General features: G+C 33.7%; 2 protein-coding genes across 2 annotated transcripts in view; one reads left to right on the forward strand and one right to left on the reverse strand.

Annotated features, from left to right (window-relative positions):
• FAR2 (fatty acyl-CoA reductase 2) overlaps window positions 1–614 on the forward strand; it is a 100,538-nt gene extending 99,924 nt beyond the window's left edge. The window contains exon 12 of the mRNA XM_090272967.1: window positions 349–614. Coding sequence (XP_090129093.1) covers window positions 349–511 — 163 coding nt within the window. The 3' untranslated portion in view covers window positions 512–614. The remainder of the gene's footprint in view (window positions 1–348) is intronic.
• Window positions 615–6,479: 5,865 nt separating this feature from the next.
• The window catches only part of ERGIC2 (ERGIC and golgi 2), a 39,125-nt gene continuing 23,405 nt past the window's right edge, over window positions 6,480–22,199 (reverse strand). Inside the window, exons 7-14 of the mRNA XM_090272968.1 lie at window positions 21,417–21,515; window positions 20,203–20,298; window positions 16,007–16,062; window positions 15,068–15,166; window positions 11,620–11,717; window positions 8,985–9,147; window positions 7,886–7,968; window positions 6,480–7,716 (exon numbers count right to left, since the gene is read on the reverse strand). Of these exons, the coding sequence (XP_090129094.1) occupies window positions 7,654–7,716; window positions 7,886–7,968; window positions 8,985–9,147; window positions 11,620–11,717; window positions 15,068–15,166; window positions 16,007–16,062; window positions 20,203–20,298; window positions 21,417–21,515 (757 nt within the window). The 3' untranslated portion in view covers window positions 6,480–7,653. The remainder of the gene's footprint in view (window positions 7,717–7,885; window positions 7,969–8,984; window positions 9,148–11,619; window positions 11,718–15,067; window positions 15,167–16,006; window positions 16,063–20,202; window positions 20,299–21,416; window positions 21,516–22,199) is intronic.

Genomic DNA, 22,199 nt, shown 5'->3' on the forward strand with positions numbered 1-22,199 from the left:
AGTAGGCTAAGAACTTTAGGACTTACCCTCTAGTGAACAAGAACCAGAGAAGATATGTGATACAGTAATATGATCAAAGTATTTTTAAGAAAGACTGTTAGTCATATTTGCAAGATAGGTTAGAAAGAGGTATGAGAAAGGGAAACTATTCAGGGCAATATTATGGACATGATTATTGAGAAAAAAATGTTGTGGAAATAAAAAATATAAAATCTAAAGGCTATCAGGTCATACCCATGAGCGTTTATTTGCTTGTCACAGCCAGAAGAGACACATTTATAGCTCAGATAACATTAGTTGTGTATTTGGCACTGTTTTTAACTTTGGTTATGTATGTCTGTTCCCCAGGCTCCGAAATATTCACTACCTCTTTAATACTGCCCTCTTCCTCATCGCCTGGCGCCTTCTCATTGCAAGATCTCAGATGGCTCGGAATGTCTGGCTCTTCATTGTGAGCTTCTGCTATAAATTTATCTCCTACTTTAGGGCATCCAGCACGCTCAAGGCCTAAGGAAGTCTGCCAGTCTTCATTTATTTGGAACCTCTCAGATCCCTCTAAAACAGCAAATTGTGGTTTGCAAGATTAGGAAGTAATAAAGAATATGCCAGCCTCATCACCTCTCAAATGTGTTGTCATGTATTCATCCCTGTGTTCTTTTCATTACAGTGAGAGGAGTCATATCCTCACCTATAATCATATATATATATTTTAGGAAAAAAATATATTTCCAGACTGTTTCTTAACACTCTAGTCTATGTCCTTGAATAAAAACCACCAAAGTACAACTCTGTTTCCACATTTAGCTTTTTTCTCCTTGAGAGGACTAGTTTCAACTCAATAAACATGTAAGAACACATGATAGAAGCTGAATTATGCTTAAAAAAAAAAAAAAAAGCAGTTCTAACCTTGGAACCATTCTGGCATGTACCCTGTATAAAGGTTTAAAATCAATATAAGTGGAGGAAGAATGGTCTCAACATCCTCATAAATGCTGTAATGGAAATACTGTAATCACTGAAAATCTTTGTGTTACACCATGGAGTCCTGGGGGAATTAGAAAAGGGACTTACATTTAATATTTTTCTTAACTATATCCACTTCTGGAACCTAAAAAGAACTGAGACATAAATAATTATGTCCAAATGAGGGCTCAAACATATTTACACTGACAGTTTTTTATGCTTTTAACTAAACAATTCTCATAATTTGAATTTGACAACTATTATTTCTACATCTTTAGAATTACCAATTTTCCTGATAACCTTCTCTCAAGAGTTTCCTTCTTGTCCATCAAAGTCCCCAAAACCCTTATATTCAAACTTATTTTACTCAGGCCTCAATTAGAGTGACAAATGGAGAGGAAGCTTCCAGGCTGGAATTATATAAAAACCCAGTCCCCTGATCTTTGTCATTGAGGAAAGCAAAATTTCAAATAAAAATTTAAATGCTAGCTTTAGTCTTTTTCCATAAAGTGGGGAAGATGACTCTTCTGTGATCACCAGGATTTGCTAGTACCTCAACAATGTACTGCAGGCTAGACTTCATTAAGTGACTCCAAGTTTAGAGAATAGGTGTTGTTTTGTTTTAAAATATTTTATGTGTTATGAAAAGGAATTAGTAAAAGCTATAGTTATTTTCAAATTTCTGTATTAATATATCCCAATTTCCCTCAAATTTGAGAAATCAGTGCATGGTGGATTACAATATTTGATGTTAAAAACATGTACTATTATTCAAATATAACGTCTGGGGCCTACACAATTAAAAATAATCACAACTACTGGAAAATTAAATGAGCATAGAATGTTAACAAGTTGTTGCTGCTCACTCTGGAATGATTGGTAATACTTAGAATTGCACATTCAAGTAGCTGAAGTGCACAAGGCCTGGAGGGCAGCTTCTAGCATTCCTTGTGGTTTTTCTGAACCCCTAAAGGGCATTTTTCAGGAATTCTTCTGGGCAATGTCTTTCCCAATCTCATCTACATTCTGGGAACCACTTTCCAGGGCAGAGAACACAGCTCTGAAACAAAACTCCTGGTGATCTTTAGCTTAAGATGTCTATGTCTGAGTTACATTGATGAAAATACAAACTAGATATGGTAAAAACAAATATCAAGATACATAATTCAATGAGATTGGATAAAACAACAGTTCTAAGAATTTACTATCTTTTGAGTATTGTTTTGCTAAATCAGTAAATTCCACTAATCAAATATTCATTTTGGCTTTTGATTAAGTGAAAATTTGAATTAAAAACGTTTCTCTCCTCTCCAGTGTTGTGTCTTTAACTGTTGACTACTGCAGAGCTCCCTCCCACTGAGAAAAAAGGCTGTAATCTTCCAAAGGACCTGCCAGACTAATATAAATTAACATATAGGTATATAATGCTTCACTTTTTCTGCCATCATTAATAGAGCTGCGTTCACATGCTGAAGCGCGTTTTATCTGTGGCATTAAAGAAATTACATGAATAAAGTTCTCTTGTGATTAAGCAGTGAAAGTAGATAGGTGTCTGTATGAAAAGAAATTATTCTAAATCGAGACCAATTAACAAGTATTTGAGGACCTAATATATACAGCGCAAGGAGAAAGAACCTTCTACTTTTGGGGGGAAAGAGATGGCAAGTAAAACAAAGAAAAGGTATCCATGTTTAGAAAGCAATTTTGGTAATCCCTATATTCTGTACTCACTAGATACCTGATACAGTAATAAATATTGAGTTGAAGACAGTCACCACCTGAAGCAATTAATACTAGAGAAAGTTGAGGTAGATGGGCACAAAACTCAGAAAAACATATCTCACAATTTTATACTAACATCACATCATCATCTCCAGTAAGCACTTTAAATAACTGATTGAGAGTCTCAAGGTAAATTGACAGATCTGAAGGATAATGCCCAAATAGTGTGTTATCTCACAATGAACTGAACAGGTCAGCCTTAAGTCTCCAAAAACAACAATACAGTATTCCCTCACTTATCCCGGGTATTACGTTCTAGAACCCCCCACCCCCACCCCCGCAACAGGTGAAATCCGCGAAGTAGGAACCTTATATTTATTTTAGTATTTATATATATTTTTAAGGCTTTATAAACCCTTCCCACACTTATAAACCATTCCCAGTCCCTTATTAATCTTCCCACACTTTTATAAACACTACTTATGTTCTTAAACATATTTTACACTCTTAAACCTACCTAACAACATACGCATACAGTACTGCAAAATCCCACAATATAGCAAAAAATCCATGGTAATTAAATACAATATTTTTAAAAATCCCGCGATACAGTGAGGCTGCAATAGGTGAACCACAATATAGAGGGACTACTGTAATTTTCAAAGTTTACAGGAATCACATGCAAATTTCCATGTGGCTATTTTTCTAGAACTGCAAATCTAACGTTCTGGAAACATAAGCAACTACCTATAGTAAAAAGTATGGTTGTTTCATATGCCCACACAAGGAAATGGAAAATGTTCACTGCCTAGATTATTTAAAAAAATATATATATTTTTAGAAAGTTAACAAAACTGGTAGTTGCTAGTTTTAAGATGTAATTTGCTTGTCAGAAGATAGTATCCTGTGAAGTGTATCTAGGTATGGCAAAGGATGATTAACTGAAATTAAGTTTAAGTAGCTAGAAACAACTCTACTGACACACAAATATTTTTAGTATGTCCCTACTTTATCTGCAATACGGATTTCTACCTGTGACTGTAAATAACTGGGAAGATGGGAGGGTGGGAACCTTGCATCAATTCTAGAATAACTTAATAAAAGGTAAATAAATCAATTAGTATAACTGCTTGAAAACAGAGGACAATTTATAAAATATTTATTACATATTTATAAGTTGTTGCTGAAGGTCTGCTTTAGTACAATATGTAGCTGTCATTAATGGATACTTTTCCCCACACCTTATCATTTTAAGTTTTACCTAAAATTACACAATATAACTTAAATGAGTTATATTTTGAGGAGCTGTTAATATAATTACTTTAGATAAACATTCATCTGCAAATGATTTTCCTTTTCCTTTTTACTTTGGATGCCTTTTTTTTTTTTTCTTGCCCAACTGCTTTGGTTGGAACGTCCAATGCTATGCTGAATAAAACTGGTGAGGGTGGGCATCCTTGTTTCAGTTTTCACCATTGAATATATTAGTGGAGGGTCAATAAGCATTCAGTACAATTTGGAGTTGCTAAAAGAAACTACATATTTAAATGTTTTGCTGATTATAATCTTCAACTCTACTGATTTATAGCCTTGCCTCTATGGCTCAATTTAAATCACTCATTTATATTTAATATGAAAAATATAAAATACAACCAGTCTCCATAATTTAGCTTCATCTGGAGCAAAAGCAAATATAATTGATATTTAAAGACTGCTAGTTTTCCTGGGGTGGAGAAGCCTTAAATATGAGAACTGAGGCTTAACTGCAGGTACATGATTGTGAAAGGACCAAGAAATTGTTTTATAATGTGTAATTTCATTTAGAGTCCATATGTTCAAGATTGAGACACTAAATGAGTGTTTTTCGTTCTCTTAAAATACAAAAATCCGAGGCAGCTTGTTTCCAACTCTTAAAATAATGCAGTGACTCATCACTAGAGAAATATTTCAAAAGGGGGGAAATTATAAGGACGTAGTTGGATATTAATTGAGGCAGCATACCATAAGATAGTGAACAAATGGTGATCTGTCCTGACAGTGCAGACACAGGGTGATTCCCTTTGGCTTACTGAAAGTTTGCTAGAGTGCTAAATAGAAGGGGAAGGACTTAAGTACAGGTTAAAAGGCATGGTGAAAATTTTAAGGTCATAAGGCTCAGGTTTAAGTAAGTTTTAAATAAAAAATGTTTTTAAAAAAAATGCATCTTGAATTCAGGTTCAAGAGTCAAAGTTTTAAATTTTGAAGCAAAGAAGTTGCATGTAAACTTACTTTTTGGTACTGAATTACTAACCTAACATATAAAGACAGACTGTAAAATATTGCCCTCCCATTACACCTTTAAAAAGTAAGAGGTCTTTGTTCTTTATGAATTCCAAAGTTTGTTTTAAACATTATCAATTTTGCTTGCATTTATAATTTATTATAAAAATTCAGTGCTTTGTATTATAAAATGTACATGAGAAAAGTGATATTAATAATCTAGGTTGAAAATTATAATTTTGTTATTAATACTGAGTTAAGCTTTCCCCATGAGGTAGTCTGAAGTATACAAATACTGCAGCAGAAAATTATCTACCTAAATATTTCACCTCTTCTTATAGGCCAATGTATACAAATACAGTTAAAAAAACATTTCATATAATGTGAGGTTTCAACTTTTAAAATATTAAGGCTAAAATATATACGTGTGGATATTATGAATAGCCTAATAAGAAAAAAAGCAGGATTGAGTTAATAAGGTTACGTATCCTAATGAAGGCACCCGAGGCACAAGCCAAAGTGTCTAATAGGTAGGTCAGTACAGTGTTCTCTGCAACGGAAAAGAAACACTTGGTGAGATCAAAACAGCTAACAAATCCATCATCCATCGTCCAAAAGGGCTGGTCAGAATCTTGTTTTGATTGCCAAAAATCTGACCTTGCTTTTCAGAGGAGTTTCAATCTTTCTTAACTTTTAAAATGAAAATCAATAGCTAGGCCAAATTTTGCTTTAAGAAATACCTTTCATAGTTTTAATGGGACAAATTAATTCCATTAAAATTTCAATATGGTATTTGGAAAACATGAAAACAATTAAAATATAAGTACCAAAATAACTTTTTAAATTCTTAAAGATACTTAACTGTCATAATCCTAACAGAAAGGAAATAATTCTAAATCATTCTTGTCTTTCTTTCCATTAAAAAAAAAGGCTAGAATTTGACTGAACTTTCTGACAAGCAGATTCACAAAACCAAGTCTAAAAATAGCTATAAAGTTCTAATTCTCTCCTTGAAATTCCTTTTGAGAAATATTCTATTAGTTCCTAGTCTAACTTCATTGGAAATCTAAGAATAAATAAAAAACACATTGATTTTTTTGAATTTTCTGGATTCAAACATCTTTCAAAGCATGTTATGTCACCAGTATCAATCAGTTAACTTTGTGGCTCTTAATAATAAACTGTGTATTTTAAACATTGATGCTTCTGTTATTTTCAACAAAATATCACTCAATATAAGCTTCACTGCAAAGTAGTTTTACCAGTATTTCTCCTCTCCACTGTATTATTGTCCCAACAATTTTCAAGAAAACTTCTTTTAACCTTCAAAAACAATCCATTTGAAAAACTACAATTTGTGGCAGCCTGTTCTCTAAAAACGACAATTTTAGATCTAGTTTTTAAGTCTTGACCTTGTTGCTTACCAGAATTTTTGTCTCCCCATTTCCCTAAGTGATTTGAACCATGGGGATTGGTTGATGATTATTCTATTATCATTAAGTATTACAAAAGGAAAAGTGATGTTGGCACACATATTCCAAGTAAGTTTTTAATGGCACCTGGGTGATATCTCCCTCTTATTATTTTTAATCTTTTATAGTCTGAAAATTTTAAATCAACCCTTAAATAGTAAGAAAGTCAGAACAACACAATCTAATATACAATCAACCACATTCAGGACATTCTGAATGCAGATACTTCTTTCATCCGGTTTTACAGTTTAATGGACATCATTTAATATGATAATCTCTCAGATATGACATCATCTTGTTTACTTAAATAGTTGCCTCACACTTCTATTTTATTTAAAGGTACCCTGTTTTGCCTGATCACCACAACATGTATAAAATATTCTATTTTCCTCTTAATATTTTACAAACTAATTATTTTCATCATCAGTAGCAGATCTTTTTATTACTCACCCCCTGCTCCAAAGTATACCAACAATGATCAGATTAAGAAATTTAGTATCTTTTAAAAAAATGTGCTTTCTTCTCCCCTTGCAAGTGCCGACTATACAGTTTGTGAATGATACCTCTATACATATTATAGCACCTATATGCCCGCCCCTGTAAGAACTCACCTTAGTCTCCCATGACCCTGCCTTGAGAAGTTAACAAAGTCAATAGCCAGAGTTTAAAGAAAAGCAGTTACCTTCATAAGACCAAGTTAATAGATAAATGGTCTTGTCATTATGGCTTAACATTAATATGGCTATAGCATGTGAACCCATCCCTGTTTACCTTTATTAACAATGTGACCTGATCACAACTTTTTAAAGTCTAGACTAGTTTTCCATATGTTTTACATATTTTATTCTGACACCATATTTTAAAAACAAGAGGACTCAGACATTAGCACTATTAACACCTTTTTCTTTAGACTTGGTTTAACTTCTTTCCTTCAGGTCTTCAAGGTCTGATTTTGATACAGTCCATTTGCGATGAAAATATCAGGAAGGGTCACCTTCAAAGCAATATTCCAGTTGGGCGTATTCACTGATTAGCTGCATAATTTCTTCTAGAACTTTTGTAACAGACACAACACATACAAGATTTCAGTTTGGGTGTTTTTCTCTTTTTTTTTCCCTAGGTATGATTCCTGCTTCTCATTCATATTTTTTTCTTTTGAATATATTGCACAATATTTTCTTATTAAAAAAGGTTTTATGTCTCAGGCAAAAAGTTTTTCTCCTTCACTTGGGAGGTGCTAATGTGTATTATTTTCTAAAAGAGGTAAGTGGTTGTTTGTGTGGCCATCCTCAAAGGGGACCTAGGGAGAAAGAGACCAGAGCATCAGTTTTATCCCTTACAAGATTTCCTCCAAACACAATGCTTTATTTGGGGCAATTTGGGGGTGGGGAGGCACCAAAAGATACTTTTTAGATTTAACAATGGCACTGTTAGTTAGAAATCAGTACCCTTTATACTATATTACTTACAGAGTTGACGGGTTTGTAGGATCCAAGTCTGAAACGACAGTAAATTATTTCAACTATAAATTTTCCAATTCCATGTAACATGCCTGTAATAAAAATGTTTTAATTAAATTATGCTTTTAATGAAATTATTTCATAAACTGCTATGTAAGAATATAAAACTACACTAATTATGATGGAATAAATTAAGGAAGAAAATAAAGCAGTTTGCTTTACTCCCACAGTTAAAAATAACAAGACAGTTAAATTTTAAAACAAATTAATTTCTTCTCAAAATTACAAGGCCAAATAATTCATGATCTTAACAAAGCAATCTCTTCAAGGGTACTTAGTAATTGCACACCCACATAATTTTGAAAAATAAATAATACCAGCACCACAAATTTAAATGCATTTAAGTGAAGCAGTGACAAAGACTTTTACAAGAAAAGATGGACATGCATCTAAAAAATATAACTCAAAGTATATAAACTACCCAGCTCCATGTAATAGTGAATAGGGGTTAGAAATAAAGAAGGAACTATTTCATTTATTTACTGTACTTAACTCTCAAATTTTCATGATTGTGCAAGTTATCATTTTTGAGAGAAACCCATGATCTTAGGACATAAAGGTCAAAATCATAAAAACACTGGCTGAAATATCATAGTTCAAAGTACCATAATATATCATTTTACATATTGTTCGGTTAAAAATTATTTAAATTCATAAGAAAATTTATATCCAAGTGTCTACTATTTCTATAACACACCTGCAAATCAGAAACCATTATTCCCTTTTTTATTGATGAAAAACAGTTTCAGAAAAGGTAGGTGACCTATACAAGGCAGCCACTGCAAAAATGGCAGGACTTGGGCTCACTTCTAGGATCTGTCTAGCTCACTAAGTAACTTCCCTTAAACCACTGGATGCAGTAAACTTAGTTATGTTTAACAATGAATCAATTAATTTTGGAGGTTTGGAATGAAGTCTTAAAGTGTAAGTTCTTTATATATCAAAACATGAAAGTATTTATATTTCTTGCTCCTTTTAAGTAAAGGCATTTAATTTCAGTGTCAGCAACACTTTTAGAAATTGGGCAAAAAAGGGAATGAATCTTTACCTGTTGTTGAAAAGATTCCTCCGACAATACCACAGAGTCTTACAAAAAACTGCCAGAATGGCATGTGCTCTTCAGTAACTGTCACCATGAGAGAACTGAGATCATATTTCATAAATATCCCAGAGACTCCATGGCTGCCGGCAGCATGGTTAACAACACGTTCCTGAGAGGAAGGCAGAGGATGGGGAGAGGTAGGAGGAGGAGAAAGGCAGGACTCATGTTATCCGGTTACTCACTTTTCCTGTCAACATGAAGCCCCACTCCTCTGCCGCATGGAAGAAGCTCCCAAATCTTTTTACAGATCATCCTTCTAGATTAAGATCTTCGGACAATCAAATTATTCTGTATTCTTTGTGTGGTTAGATTTTGAAGCAGTCAGAGAGAACAGAATCACTCTTTCCTATTTTCTCTGAAAGATCACTTCACATACAAGTTTTCTATCGAGCTCAGGAGTTTACAACGGTATGGCACATTCTTCATTGACCAAATCAATAAACACTAAGTTTATATTTTGACTTTTTAAAAATATTTCTTTGCTAAGAATTTAAAAAATAATCATATTTATTTCCTGTCCTTTAAATAATCAGATTTAAAAGCAAATAATTTCAGTATCTGTTGTTCATTTTAAACAGTACAAGAAGAAAACAATGAATTAATTTGAAAGACATCGATATTTGAGCTACTGGTTCAGTGTTTAAAGAAATTTTTTTTTCTTGAAAGATATGTAACTGAAATTATAAACCTACCAAAGTGTGTACACTGAGAATATATTCTATTTCATTCTATTCTGTTTACACTTTCAAAAATCAAGTTTGGAAACTTTCTAACAAATTTCTATTATAGCTCAAAAACACCATGCTACCATAGTGGTTTGCTGCTACTTTTATGTCAGACCCTACCAATTTTGACTAAGCTATAACAAAATTGTAAGCTTTAGAACAAAACAATTTTATATGGGCATTACAAAACCCCTTCCCCTATTAACACCACAGAGTCTTATAAAGGCCATTGTTCATGTTTCCAATGAAATGACTTCAGCTTAAAGCTCTGATATGTTCAACCATTACTGTCAGCACCTATAAGGACTAAAGCTGTTCCAGGGATCAGAGTGTCCACGTAACAAAAGACTAATAATGATTCCCTCTGGGTTGCAGGACCAATGAAGGTCAGTTCTTCACACTTCTGCCCCCCTCATCCTCCACCTTACCAACTCATTATTCCTTTTTTTTTTTAAGTGAAACTCAACTATTTTAGTCACCTTGAGCATAAACCACACAATGGTCAAATGCTCTGGGACTCCATTCCATTTTTTAAAATTTAATGTTGTTATTTAAAATACATTATGGAGATAATGCAAAAATTTCATATCAGTATACAGATATCTTTTTTTCTCTCTCTTTTTTAAAAACTTGCATGTTCCTCTATTGTGTGGATGTACCATACAATGAAGAGTATCATACACACATCATTTTTGTATTTTTTTCACTTTATCTTTGCATTTTACTTCTAGAAGTGGGATTGCTGGGTTAAAGCATAAATGCATAGGTCATTCTGTAGATACTGCCAAACTCCCTTTCACAGAGACTATGCCATTTTGCATTCCTGTAGCAATCAATGTATGTGTGCCTGTTTTCCCCAAAGCCTTGCCACTGTGTAGACTGATGTTGAGGTGGTGCCAATCTTAGTGAGAAATGGCATCTTCCCACCCCCCTACAGCAGTGTGGAAAAGTGTAAAATATACTTGTATACACATGACCTAGTCTCTCTGAATGTGTACACACACACACACACACACACACACACAGTTACACCTACTTTATTTCCCCCCTGAACCATGTAGTTATAAACACATGACATTTCACCCCTAAAATCTTCAATATTTAATCTCCTATACTAAAGAAAATTCTACAATTATTGAAGACATAGCCATCACAAATTATAAGACCATTAAAAGAAAACTCTACATTGAAAAAAGCAAAATTTTAAAGCACTTAAATTTTACTGTAGCATTCTTTAGAAAAATAGTATTTGAATATTCATTATTCTTGAACACAAAAAGAAAACATGATCCCGGAATAGAGGAGAAATGTTAAACCATCTAATTCCAAAAGTCTGATCCTCAATGTCATATTTATTTATAAGGCTACTCCACCCTGAGGTTGCAGAACATTTGTCCTCTATTAGATAAATACAAAATACAAATTAGAAAGGCCAACCCTCCAAATCTGTTATCTGAGCCACACAATAGCTACGCATGCCTTGGTTAGATACGTTAATTAAAAAATAGGTAACAAACACAGAAATCAGAGAATCTGCTAGCAAATAAAAAAACCACTTATACCAATACATGAGAAAATATTACAAAATTAAGATATTAAGTATAAGAAAAAAACCACCGCAGTTTAATGATTTTTACCTAAATTTTTATTTAAAAGACCTACTTCTTTGCTTGCTCTAGAACATACTAACACCCATTTTTGGTATTTTAGTGTCTTAAAATAAAATATTAATGCATTTCAAAATTTCCACAAATTTTACAAGGTGGGGGACACCAACTGAAACTACCACCTTATTTTGTATCAGGAGGACTATAAAATGCTTTAAAAAATCATTTTATCAGTTGGATTTAACTTACCCTTTCTGTCACAGAAAACTGATGGGTATCTGCTGAAATTTTATATGTATGTAGTTTTGTTGGCACAACTGTAATAAAATATTGGAACATCTGGTTGTCTAGAATAAAAACAAAATGTGTTTTTTCCTCATCAATCCAGTAGCAACAAAACTACTACCAAATATATCCTCCTTCTATTAAATACACTTAACCTAAAATTTAATGCTACTTGTGACTTAAATGTCTAAAACAATAGTTTTAAAAGAATAAGTGAACTGATATACTAATACTTGATAAAACAAGTTCTCAGTAATCATAAAATGATCACATGTACACACAAATCTTTTATACGATATTTAAAATGATGAATTAGTCACTTACTTAGATACCTCTATAATCATTATTATCCTCATATCCATATGGAAAATAAAACTAGCATTGCCTTATAGTACAGAAACTTATAATAATAAAGCTACAATACTATAATCACCACAAGACACATTTTTAGTTTATACTGATATCTTAAGATAGGTATATAAACCAAAACTGAATTAGCTGGCTTTTGGATAAATATAAGGAATTGATACCAGAGCAGAAAGATATGTAAAGAAACTACTCAGTGATGGCCTGGGGTTACTGTGTGATCAAAGGATCACATTTATATAGTCATTAAGCATTTCAGGTTTAAGATAAGTCATAAATACCAGTTCATTACCAATTATTAATTTTAATTAACAGTTCACATAATACAAAATATTAATTCTCTAGGTTAATATTCTAAAAAATTTAGAATTAGATATATCGATTATAGTTTCCAATAGATAATAGTGCCTCATTATGTTTAACCTGCAAACAGGTATACTTCGTAACACATGGTAATAACTGTCTATGAAAACTATGTGCATGAATAAAATGTACTGATTTTAAATAGTTTGATACATGCTTTAGCAAATGCACTCATCCATATGGTCACCACCACAATCAAAATATAAAAGTTTTCATCACCTCAACAAGTTCCTGTGTGCCCCTCTGTAGTCAATCTCCTCTATCTCTGGCCCTGGGGCAACCACTAATCTGCTTTCTATTGTGATGGATTAGTTTTGCCTATTTTAGAATTTCATATAAATGGAAGTATACCTATTTTTTCACAGCATGAATAAATTTTTATTTCTAAAAATCCAATTTCTCTGCTCTTATCTCAGTATACTTCCAAATGGAGGAGGGAAGGGAGAGGAGGGAGAGAGGTATGCATAATGGTTTCTTCACACACTATCATTAAACAAATTTCTAACATAATAAATCAAAGCCTGTTTCAACGTCACCACTTCTTATTTCTCTGAGGGCTTGTACCACTGCAACTTTCAAAACCAAACAGTTTTTGACCAGTTCTCCCATTATTAATTTCAACTTAATATCCTAAATACTATCACAGGCTATACTAGGGTGAAAATGTATCAACTTTGTCTACCACCAATAGAGGGCATATCAATTGTGAGTAGTCTTCAATTTCGTCCCTTAAATTGTTCTTTGATGTAAGGTAAATTGCTCAATCTCTGCTTAGTTTTAGGTGTTGTACAAATAAACTCTATCTTGTCATCGACCAAAAAAAAAAAAAAAGTGAGCTAAAAGTGCAATGAAAAAGGTGTGTTTATATTAAGTATTTATGAAAAGAAATGAAATTGAGAGGGGTGAGGCAATAACCAAAGCCGTACATATGGGTGGGAAAATCCCACTTGGAGGTAAAAATGAAGGACAAAGGAAATCTCTCACCATAAGTGAGGAGTGACATGCCACTGCAATAAATAACAAACAAGGGTCAAAGAAACAGGACAGGACAAATTGGAAACCTTCAACCTGTGGCCAGATAACTACTGAAGACTTATCTGTCTAATATTAATTCAAGAGAGGGCTCTAAGTTTGTTAAATAAGTTAATTGCCAGGCTGGGCGGAGGCCAAGGGTGGAGGGTGGAGAAGGCAGTTAAATGAAATTTTGTTGCAAGCCACAAAATGTTCCAAAGGTTTCAGATCTGTCCAAATCTGAATGGTTTTAAAGATGTAACTGCTAAGTAATCCCCTCGAAACTTCTGGAGAACATCAAGGAGGAGGTGGTTACCTGAACACAACAGATTTGTAATGCTGATTTGTTCTTTCTTTTTGGAAAAAGAGCCCAACAGAACACATGTTAGTTAGGAAGAAAAGTTTACCTGCTTTAAAGCTTTGAATAACTTACTAATACTTGTATGGTGGCATTTTATAACATAACTCTAAATACCTACTAGTCTTTTTGAATTTTGGAACAAGCTGACTTAAAATGATCCTTTTGAAAACCTGTTTATATTTAGTACCACTTCTGTAGAAAAATTTATAGTTCATTTTAGCATCCTGAAACAAAGTATTAACCTACATGCTTTCAAATGAGCATCTCTTAAGTAATATTCAATGCATTTTGGTATAGAAAGAACACACATTTAAATTAAAAATGAGATTATGAGTATAGTTTATAATTTCTACTCACATTAACAAATTTAGTACATTCAAGTTTCCTTAAGTGAAAAAAATATACAAACATAAAATACTCATGAATGTAAGTCAGTATTTTAAGTATAACATCTTTAATGTATCTGATTATAAGACGATACTAAAAGAGTAAGATAGTGAAAAGAATATTAGTAAATCTATTTGAATTAATACAAATAAAATCCTTAATTTCAGTTTTACAAAAGCTAGAATTCTGAATAGCACAGGAAGCTTCAGACATCCTTAAAAGGTCTTATAGGTAGGACATGTCATACATTATTACTATTTAAGAAGAGGAAAGCAACCAAAACTCATCATGAAACTCAACAACAGATTACTTGCTACAAAAGTAAAAATAATAATAATCCACCCGTATTTGGAAAAACTGAAATTTTAGGTGGAATAGAAAGTTAAAACAAACAGTAATATAAGGTATTTGTGCTATAATGTACAACTTCTATCTGTGTTAATAACCAAACCACTCATGAAATAACTAGGTTTCTGGTGTTTGCAAAGTTCTCCAGAGAGGTTTCTGAAATGGCAAATATACATTTTAGAACTCTGAACCAATACAAAGAAAAACATTCTTTTTACAATGTTGAAATTTTATTTTATTCTAATTCTTTCTTTGGTGAATATAGGAAAGAAGTTATGCCCTGCTGACATATTAATCTCTCATATATTTAGAGAGCTTTAAACGCTACTCCTTCTAATAGCCCACATTTAACTCTAATTTCTTATTCTGTTCTATGGATCTTTTTTTAACATTTACATTTTATCCACTACTAGGACACATCTCCACTTAAGGTTATCAGCCACTTAAACTACTTAAAGATATATCTGTTTATCTGTTACTAGGGGGTTAAGAAGAGGATTATTAGAAATATATTAATATTAAAGATATTAAAACATTGCCTACATACAAATTCCAACATAAGTATTAAGTACTTACGATCTATAGCAATTTTTTCAGTTCCATCTAAAGGATTAATAATTCCTGGAACAAGCTCTCCAAAAGACAGATGATCTATTCTGTGGGAAAAGTTGTATGCTGAGGCAAAAAAATAAAACCAATAAGTAGAGAAATTATTATTCAAAACATATTACAGATGGATTCATATTCTTATCTACTTTCAGATGAAAACATCTAAAATCTGCAAGTATAAAAACATAGCACTTAAAACCACATTAATTTTGAGGAAAACACATATAAATATGCAGAAATTAAATATATATGGGTACTTCTGATAAAATGCTATATCTCAAATTTCATGAATACATACAAATTAAGGTCTAAGAAACTATTACATCCAATTCTGATAACCCAAAAAGTAAGTCTTTCTTGGCCCACATTATCACATAGTAATAGGATTGTGTTGTCAAAACTGGGATGATACCCATGAATCCAAATATATTTGGATCAGATATATTTTTAATAAACTGCTAAATGGGACCAAACTGATTTTTTATGGAATTTATTACTTGTTTTTATTCTTGAAAGCAGACTTTTAAAAACTGAGTTTGATGACAACCATTACAAGAAACTAACTTGAATACTTTATATGTACATGTGTATATGTCCATACTTAGATTTACATATTTCCCTCATTATCCATAAAAATTAGCAGAAATGTGTACAAAGTGATATAAAGCACACTACAACTCTCCTCCCTAACCTTGGCAACTTCTGATCCTTGACTAAACAGAAATACAGGTAGCTTAAAGACAAGAGAAAATGAATTAGAGGTAATATTTATTATTTATTTTTTCCTATAGATATTTATTTTCAAACAGCCCACTTTCAAAGCCCTACCTTGCACCTGTGCTAAAATTTAAAAAAAAAACTTTCTCAAGAACATCTTCATGGAAATAAATTTCAGAAATTGCTTACAGTCATGGTTGACAAGTGCTGCTAAATGTGCATGGCCTCTGGGATGTGGAATTGCCCTGAAAGGAGGAAAGAAGATTAAAGTAATAACATTCAAATATATAACTAATTAAAATCTGAAAAGGGGTATCTTTCCTAAGCCATATTATTTTCTTAATATAAAATAATATAAGAACATACTTGGCCTATGAGTTAAGTTGGTAAACTGGGGGCTGGCAAACTTTTTGTAAAGAGCCAGAGAGTAAATATTTCAGCTTTTGTGGACCAAGATGAAAAACTGAAGTTATTATGTAGTTAGGTGCGTAAATTTTCACAAACTTCCAATGAGCATGAAGATGTTCCTGTAAAACTTTGAGATACTTAAATTTGCATTTCATATATTCTTCATGTGCTGTGATACATCATTCCATGTAAAGATCAGTGAAGGAATGATTGTTGAAAATTGGATAACACCAAGAGGAGGTATTTTTGATTGGGAAAGGGGAGGAGTTCTACTGGCATTTAGTGGATAGCAGCCGGGAAGCAAGGTGTCCTGCCAAGGCAATGGCAGTCTCACACAAGATAATAGTGTCCCACATCTTGCATGATTTCCAAACATTCTAAGTGGCATTATGTAGGTGAAAACCCTATATATAATAATCTGAGTTTAGAACTTAACTCCATTTAGCTATACAAAGTAATTTGCTGTAGTTTCAATTACATTAACTTTCCCAGGAAATAGAGGCAATGTTATACTTTGTTTTCTTCAGAATATTACAAAGAGTTGTTCACTATTTCAGAATATCACCTCATCAACATCAATACCATTCATGACATGTGAGCGACCAACACATCTGTTTCAATCTGCATTTGCAGATGTTGTAATGATTCTTCATGTAAGTGGCAAGAATCTGTCTACTTCATTATCTTATCTAATGTAGTCATGTTCAAGGATTTGCATACTGGAATAAATAGTTCTCCTTTATAATACAGTTAAGAATAATTCTGTGCCGATTCCGGCCAAGATGGAGGCTTAGACGGACACGCTAGGTCTCCCTCTACAACTAGAGAGGAATACAACTACTTCAAAACAAAGGATAACTAGAAATTCCAGAAAACAAAACTACATGGAAGTCCAACATATGAAGTTATAAACCAGCGGTGCCATTTGGGCAGGTAAGAGTTAAAGAGGGCAGTGCTGTTTGCGGTCGCACCTGGAGCGGCGGGCGGCGAGGAATCCCGGCTGCGCAAGCCCCTGGCGGTGCCCGACTCCGGCGCTGGGGAGAGCGGCCGCCGCATCGCCTTGAACAGTGAGGCCCAGGGGGGCGGGAGGACGGATCCCGGTCTCCTAGCGGAATAACTGTGTGAATCCATCTTGGACCCCCGCCCCCAAAGAAAGCACCACAGGGCTGCGAAATAGGTCGCAGACAGGCGCCAGTCGCTGAATTGTGACGCGTACACAGGCACTGCCCCTTACAGCCGGCCCAAGAAAACAAAACGCATCTGTCAAAATGAGGCAGACAACTATAGAAATCCCGGTAGCACAACTCACCAGGCAACAGATAGAGAACCTGACAGATGAACAGATAAGAAACCTGTCAGAGGCTCAGTTCTGGGCCATTGTTATCAGGTGGCTTACAGAATTCACAAAAGAGCAGGAAAAAGATAAGAAAGAAGCGAAAAACATTCATAACGAAAGGAACAAAACCACATACGAGACAGATGGTGAGGAAAAAAAATCCAGAGTTCATTTCAACAAACTGGAATATGGAGAAGGAACAAGCAGTCAACCAATGCAGCGAGAGGAAATGGGAAGCAACAATGAGAGGATCAGAAACCTCTGGGACAGCTATAAAAGGCCCAACATAAGAATCATTGGTTTGCCAGAGAATGAGGAAGATGAACTAGAACTTGAAAAATTGAGTGAAAATATAATAAAGGAGAACTTCCCAGAATTGGGGAAGGGAATAGACTTGCAGGTCCAGGAAGCAAGGAGAGTTCCCAAGAGACTGGACCCAGGGAGAACCACTCCAAGACACATTATAATCAAAATGTCAAAAATTAAAGATAAAGAGAGAATCTTAAAAGCAGCAAGAGAGAAGAAAAGAATTATGTACAAAGGGGTCCCAATTAGACTATCAGCTGACTTCTCAAGAGAGACCCTACAGGCAAGAAGGGACTGGCAAGAAATATTCAAAGTAATGAAAATCCAAAACCTACAACCACGAATACTCTATCCAGCGAAATTGTCATTCAGAATAGAAGGACAGAGAAAGTGTTTCCAGGACAAAATAAAACTGAAAGAGTTCATTAGATCCAAACCACTGTTATATGAGATGTTAAAGGGACTGGTTTAAAAAACAGAAGCTAGGGAGATGAAACAAAGGCAAACTAAACAGGCAACGAGAGTGGAAAAGGAACTGTGGGTACGGGAAGCATATTGGGGGGAGGTCAACAGGGAGGGGGAGTGGGGAGAGGGAGGGAGATGATATAGGAATTGGATCATGGTAGGAGGGAATGGAATAGACGGAGAGAGGTTGGGAGGAACTGTATGCACAACTAATGGACATAATCTAAAAGGGGGGGACAACTGGAGGGAGGGGGGCCACCGGGTGGAGGGGAGCAGAGGGAAGGGAAATTGGCACAAATGTAATATTTTAATCAATAAAACACATTAAATCTGAAAAAAAAAAAAGAATAATTCTGTGCCTGAGAGGTAATGTAAGATATTTAAAAAAAAAATCAATATTGAATTTGACAAATCTAGTACCAGAAAATTAGGAGTGGTTTATAGGATACCTCAGAGATGACAAGAATAAGATGCAAACCAAATGCTTTTCTGCTTGGCCCTCTTATTGCTACTTTGAATTATCACACGAAAAGAGAAGTGAAGCTGGAAACAAAGGCCATAATATGGAGGCTTACAGGCTTGTAAATATTTGTTAAAGTTACTCCCTTTCAGTTAGGTTTGGAGTAGTATATTGCTTGTATCCAAAGATGTAATAAAATCCTCTAAATTTCTTTGAGCCAATTGTTTTTTTTGCCTGTATGATACCCAAATATTCTAAGATACCCAGCTACAGGTCGGAAATGGAGACAATAGGTTCTGGCAACAGTAAGTAACAAAACAACAAAAAATGAATGTTAAGAGTGGGACACAAAGAAATGTTTGATGTGATCAATGTAAACACTGAAATAATTTGCATAAACATCTCTCTCTCTCTCAGTATATATGTATATAATCTCCAGCCACTCTTCTGCTTCATAACCTTCCCCTCAGCATGGATGCCCTTCTCTCTTTTATATATAAAACTGCTAATCATCCACTAGTCTGGACACTATTAAGATTTACCTCAATAAAGCCTCTATTGACGTGCAGAGTAGGTCAGGTACCTTGTTATACAGTTTCTTATCAGCCATACTTCTCCTTTATGGCTTCAATACGACTATAATTAAATGGTTATCAGTGCAATTTGCTGTTTAAAAGTTTAGATTCTCTCACACTGTCAGTACCAATAGGACAAAAATCTTTCTCTTTTTTCATTCCTTCACCCTTAGTATCTAGCATGGTACTTTGTACATAGCAAGTAGTCAAAAAATGTCTTTTACAATGAAGAACTGTTCAGTTCTGTAACTCAAGATGGAAGATAAGGAAGGGAGGCAGGATCAGAGAATCTACTTATTTATTCAGAAATTTACCAAGTATTCATTGTATAACAGTTTCTGTGCTGGGTACTGCTTATGAAGGTAGATGGTCTAATATTTTTCCTTAACTTTTACCTAACTGAATTTTTTCCCAGACGTCAAAATACTTATCTTGAATTAGTTAGGGTTATATTTTTGTGATGATCACCAAACAGAAAAGCCAAACAAAACCCTAATGCCATCCAACAAAATGAACAAATAATGACATGTCTAGGTAAGAGCTTTCAGGCTACTAAAATGGTTAGTAGGTTTTAATTCGTATTTACCTGCAGCTCATTTACTTTAACATATAAAATATAAAATGACTAACTTTTGTTTTGAAAGTAGTATTTAAAATTAGTTGTCTTCTCTATCCTGAGGTCAAAGCCCAGAACAGCAGTCTCAAGACATCAAAAACACAGATAAAAAACATTTTAAGCGGTCCTTTAGTAGCCTTGTATTATTTTAGCAAAGAATTTACTTTTAACAAGCTGCCAACTTGTCTAAAGTATTTTCAGTGAGTGAAAAGAACATACTTGCCCACAGTTATGTGAAAATTTCCTGCTACTTTATTGACATACAGATGACCATGAATTCTACAAGCATCTGGAGGCTGTGATGAATCATCCTCCCTGTTACAACAGGATATATTAGGATTAGTTACAGCATGTTCAATATCGTCAGCAACATTGATATGTAAAGATCAATTTTCAGGTAATGCTCTAAATATCAGAAGTAGAAGAACAGTTTTTTGAAGTCTAAACATTTATAAAAAAGCATATATCAAAAAAAATTAAAAAATTATATAATCAATACATATATGTTATATTTACACAAATCTAAAATTCCATGGCTCTTCAAATCTAACCAAAGGACTAAGTCCCATGATAGAAGAAAGATTACTGGTAAAGAATTAGTCCAACAGAGACGTACTTTCATCATCTGTTTTTGGCACTTACAGGACAGGGGAGGACAGGAATAGAAATGAGATAAGGGAAAGGCATGCCATCTAAGTTCAAACAGACAATGACATTTTCTTTCTAAGCAAATGTGAAACCTCTGTATAGTTTTAAATTTAAATGATCATTTTCATTGTTATAGCATTTCCAAATATCAGTTTTTCTAATCTATTACAGAAAAAAAACACACAAAATTCCTACTCAAAATTTATTCATCATCATAAAAGAAAATGCGATTAATTTGTTCTTAAAACATAAAATAATTTTATATGGAGGTATACAAAACACATATAAAAGAGAAAAATTAAATGAAAATAAAATACAGTGAACTTTAAACAACATGAGTATTAGGGGGCGTTGAAATCCATGTGTAACTTTTGACTTCACCGAAACTTTACAGCTGCCCTTTTGTATCTGCCAGGGATTGGTGTCAGGACCCAAGGATACCAAAATTCGCAAATGCTCAAGTCCCCTACATAAAATGACACAGATCATTGCATACAGTTGGCCCTCTGCCTGTGAAGTTCCAACCCTGGGTAGAAAACAGTACAGCTAGTTATTGAAATCAAACTGAGTATACTGTAAGTGGACCTGAGCAGTTCATACCCATGTTGTTCAAGGATCAACTATATTTGTGATAACCCTGACCAATATCACAGGCTGTAAATTTAAAAGACATCTTCATCAAACAGAATGATTACATTTTCTCTGAGAAATATGAGACTCAATACCAAAATTATGTCAAAGTAAATTCATAATAAATAGCAGCACACTTAAAACATACATCTCACCTTGGTGGAAGTGCTGTTGAACTTTTAAAAGCACTTTTAAATAACACATCTTGAAGTGAATGTTCTTCTTGCAGCCTGCTCTGAATCAGCTGCAGCATCCTAAACATAACACAGACAAGCAATAGTTTATAAATATTGTAAGGTACACAAAGAAAACCAAGCCCTTAAAAAAAATAGCAATAATTAGATGAGATGACTCAGTTAAACCACACATTTATTACTCCAGGGCTTTATTCTAAAATAAAACACCAAGTTTTCTTTGGTCATTCTCCTGAAAGAAGGAAGAGTGAAGTAGCATGGCTACAGGTCTAGACTCCATAATGAACCTGTCTGACTCCATCAATAATGAATGTGCTCATCTGCATATCTCAATTCATCTTTTATGCATGCATGCAGTAATTACAAAGTTCTTACTTTCTGTCCAACATTGAATAAAGTGTTACATATTTTTTTTAAAAAAAGATAAATAAGGGGCCACATGATAAATCTGATAAGACTTAAAGTGGAAGATGTCTGGCATACAAAGCCACAACACCAGCATCCAATTCTCATTACAAACCAGGCCACAGTGCCATTTAATATTACCTGGTGACTCCTTTTCTGAAGAAACCTGAACTTTATTCTATGTTAAGACCATTCTAAACAAAATATTACACTCTACCTATATTTTTAAAAAAGAATATCAGCATATAAGGCAGATGATTATAGAAACAAAGTATACATTTCCTTTTTAAATACACCTAGCCACGAAGAATTAGTTGCTTGAGGATTTTTTAAACAAAA

This window comes from Furipterus horrens, unplaced genomic scaffold (assembly GCF_987537825.1).
Source record: "Furipterus horrens unplaced genomic scaffold, mFurHor1.1.pri manual_scaffold_4, whole genome shotgun sequence".
In the NCBI taxonomy this organism is placed as follows: Eukaryota; Metazoa; Chordata; class Mammalia; order Chiroptera; family Furipteridae; genus Furipterus; species Furipterus horrens.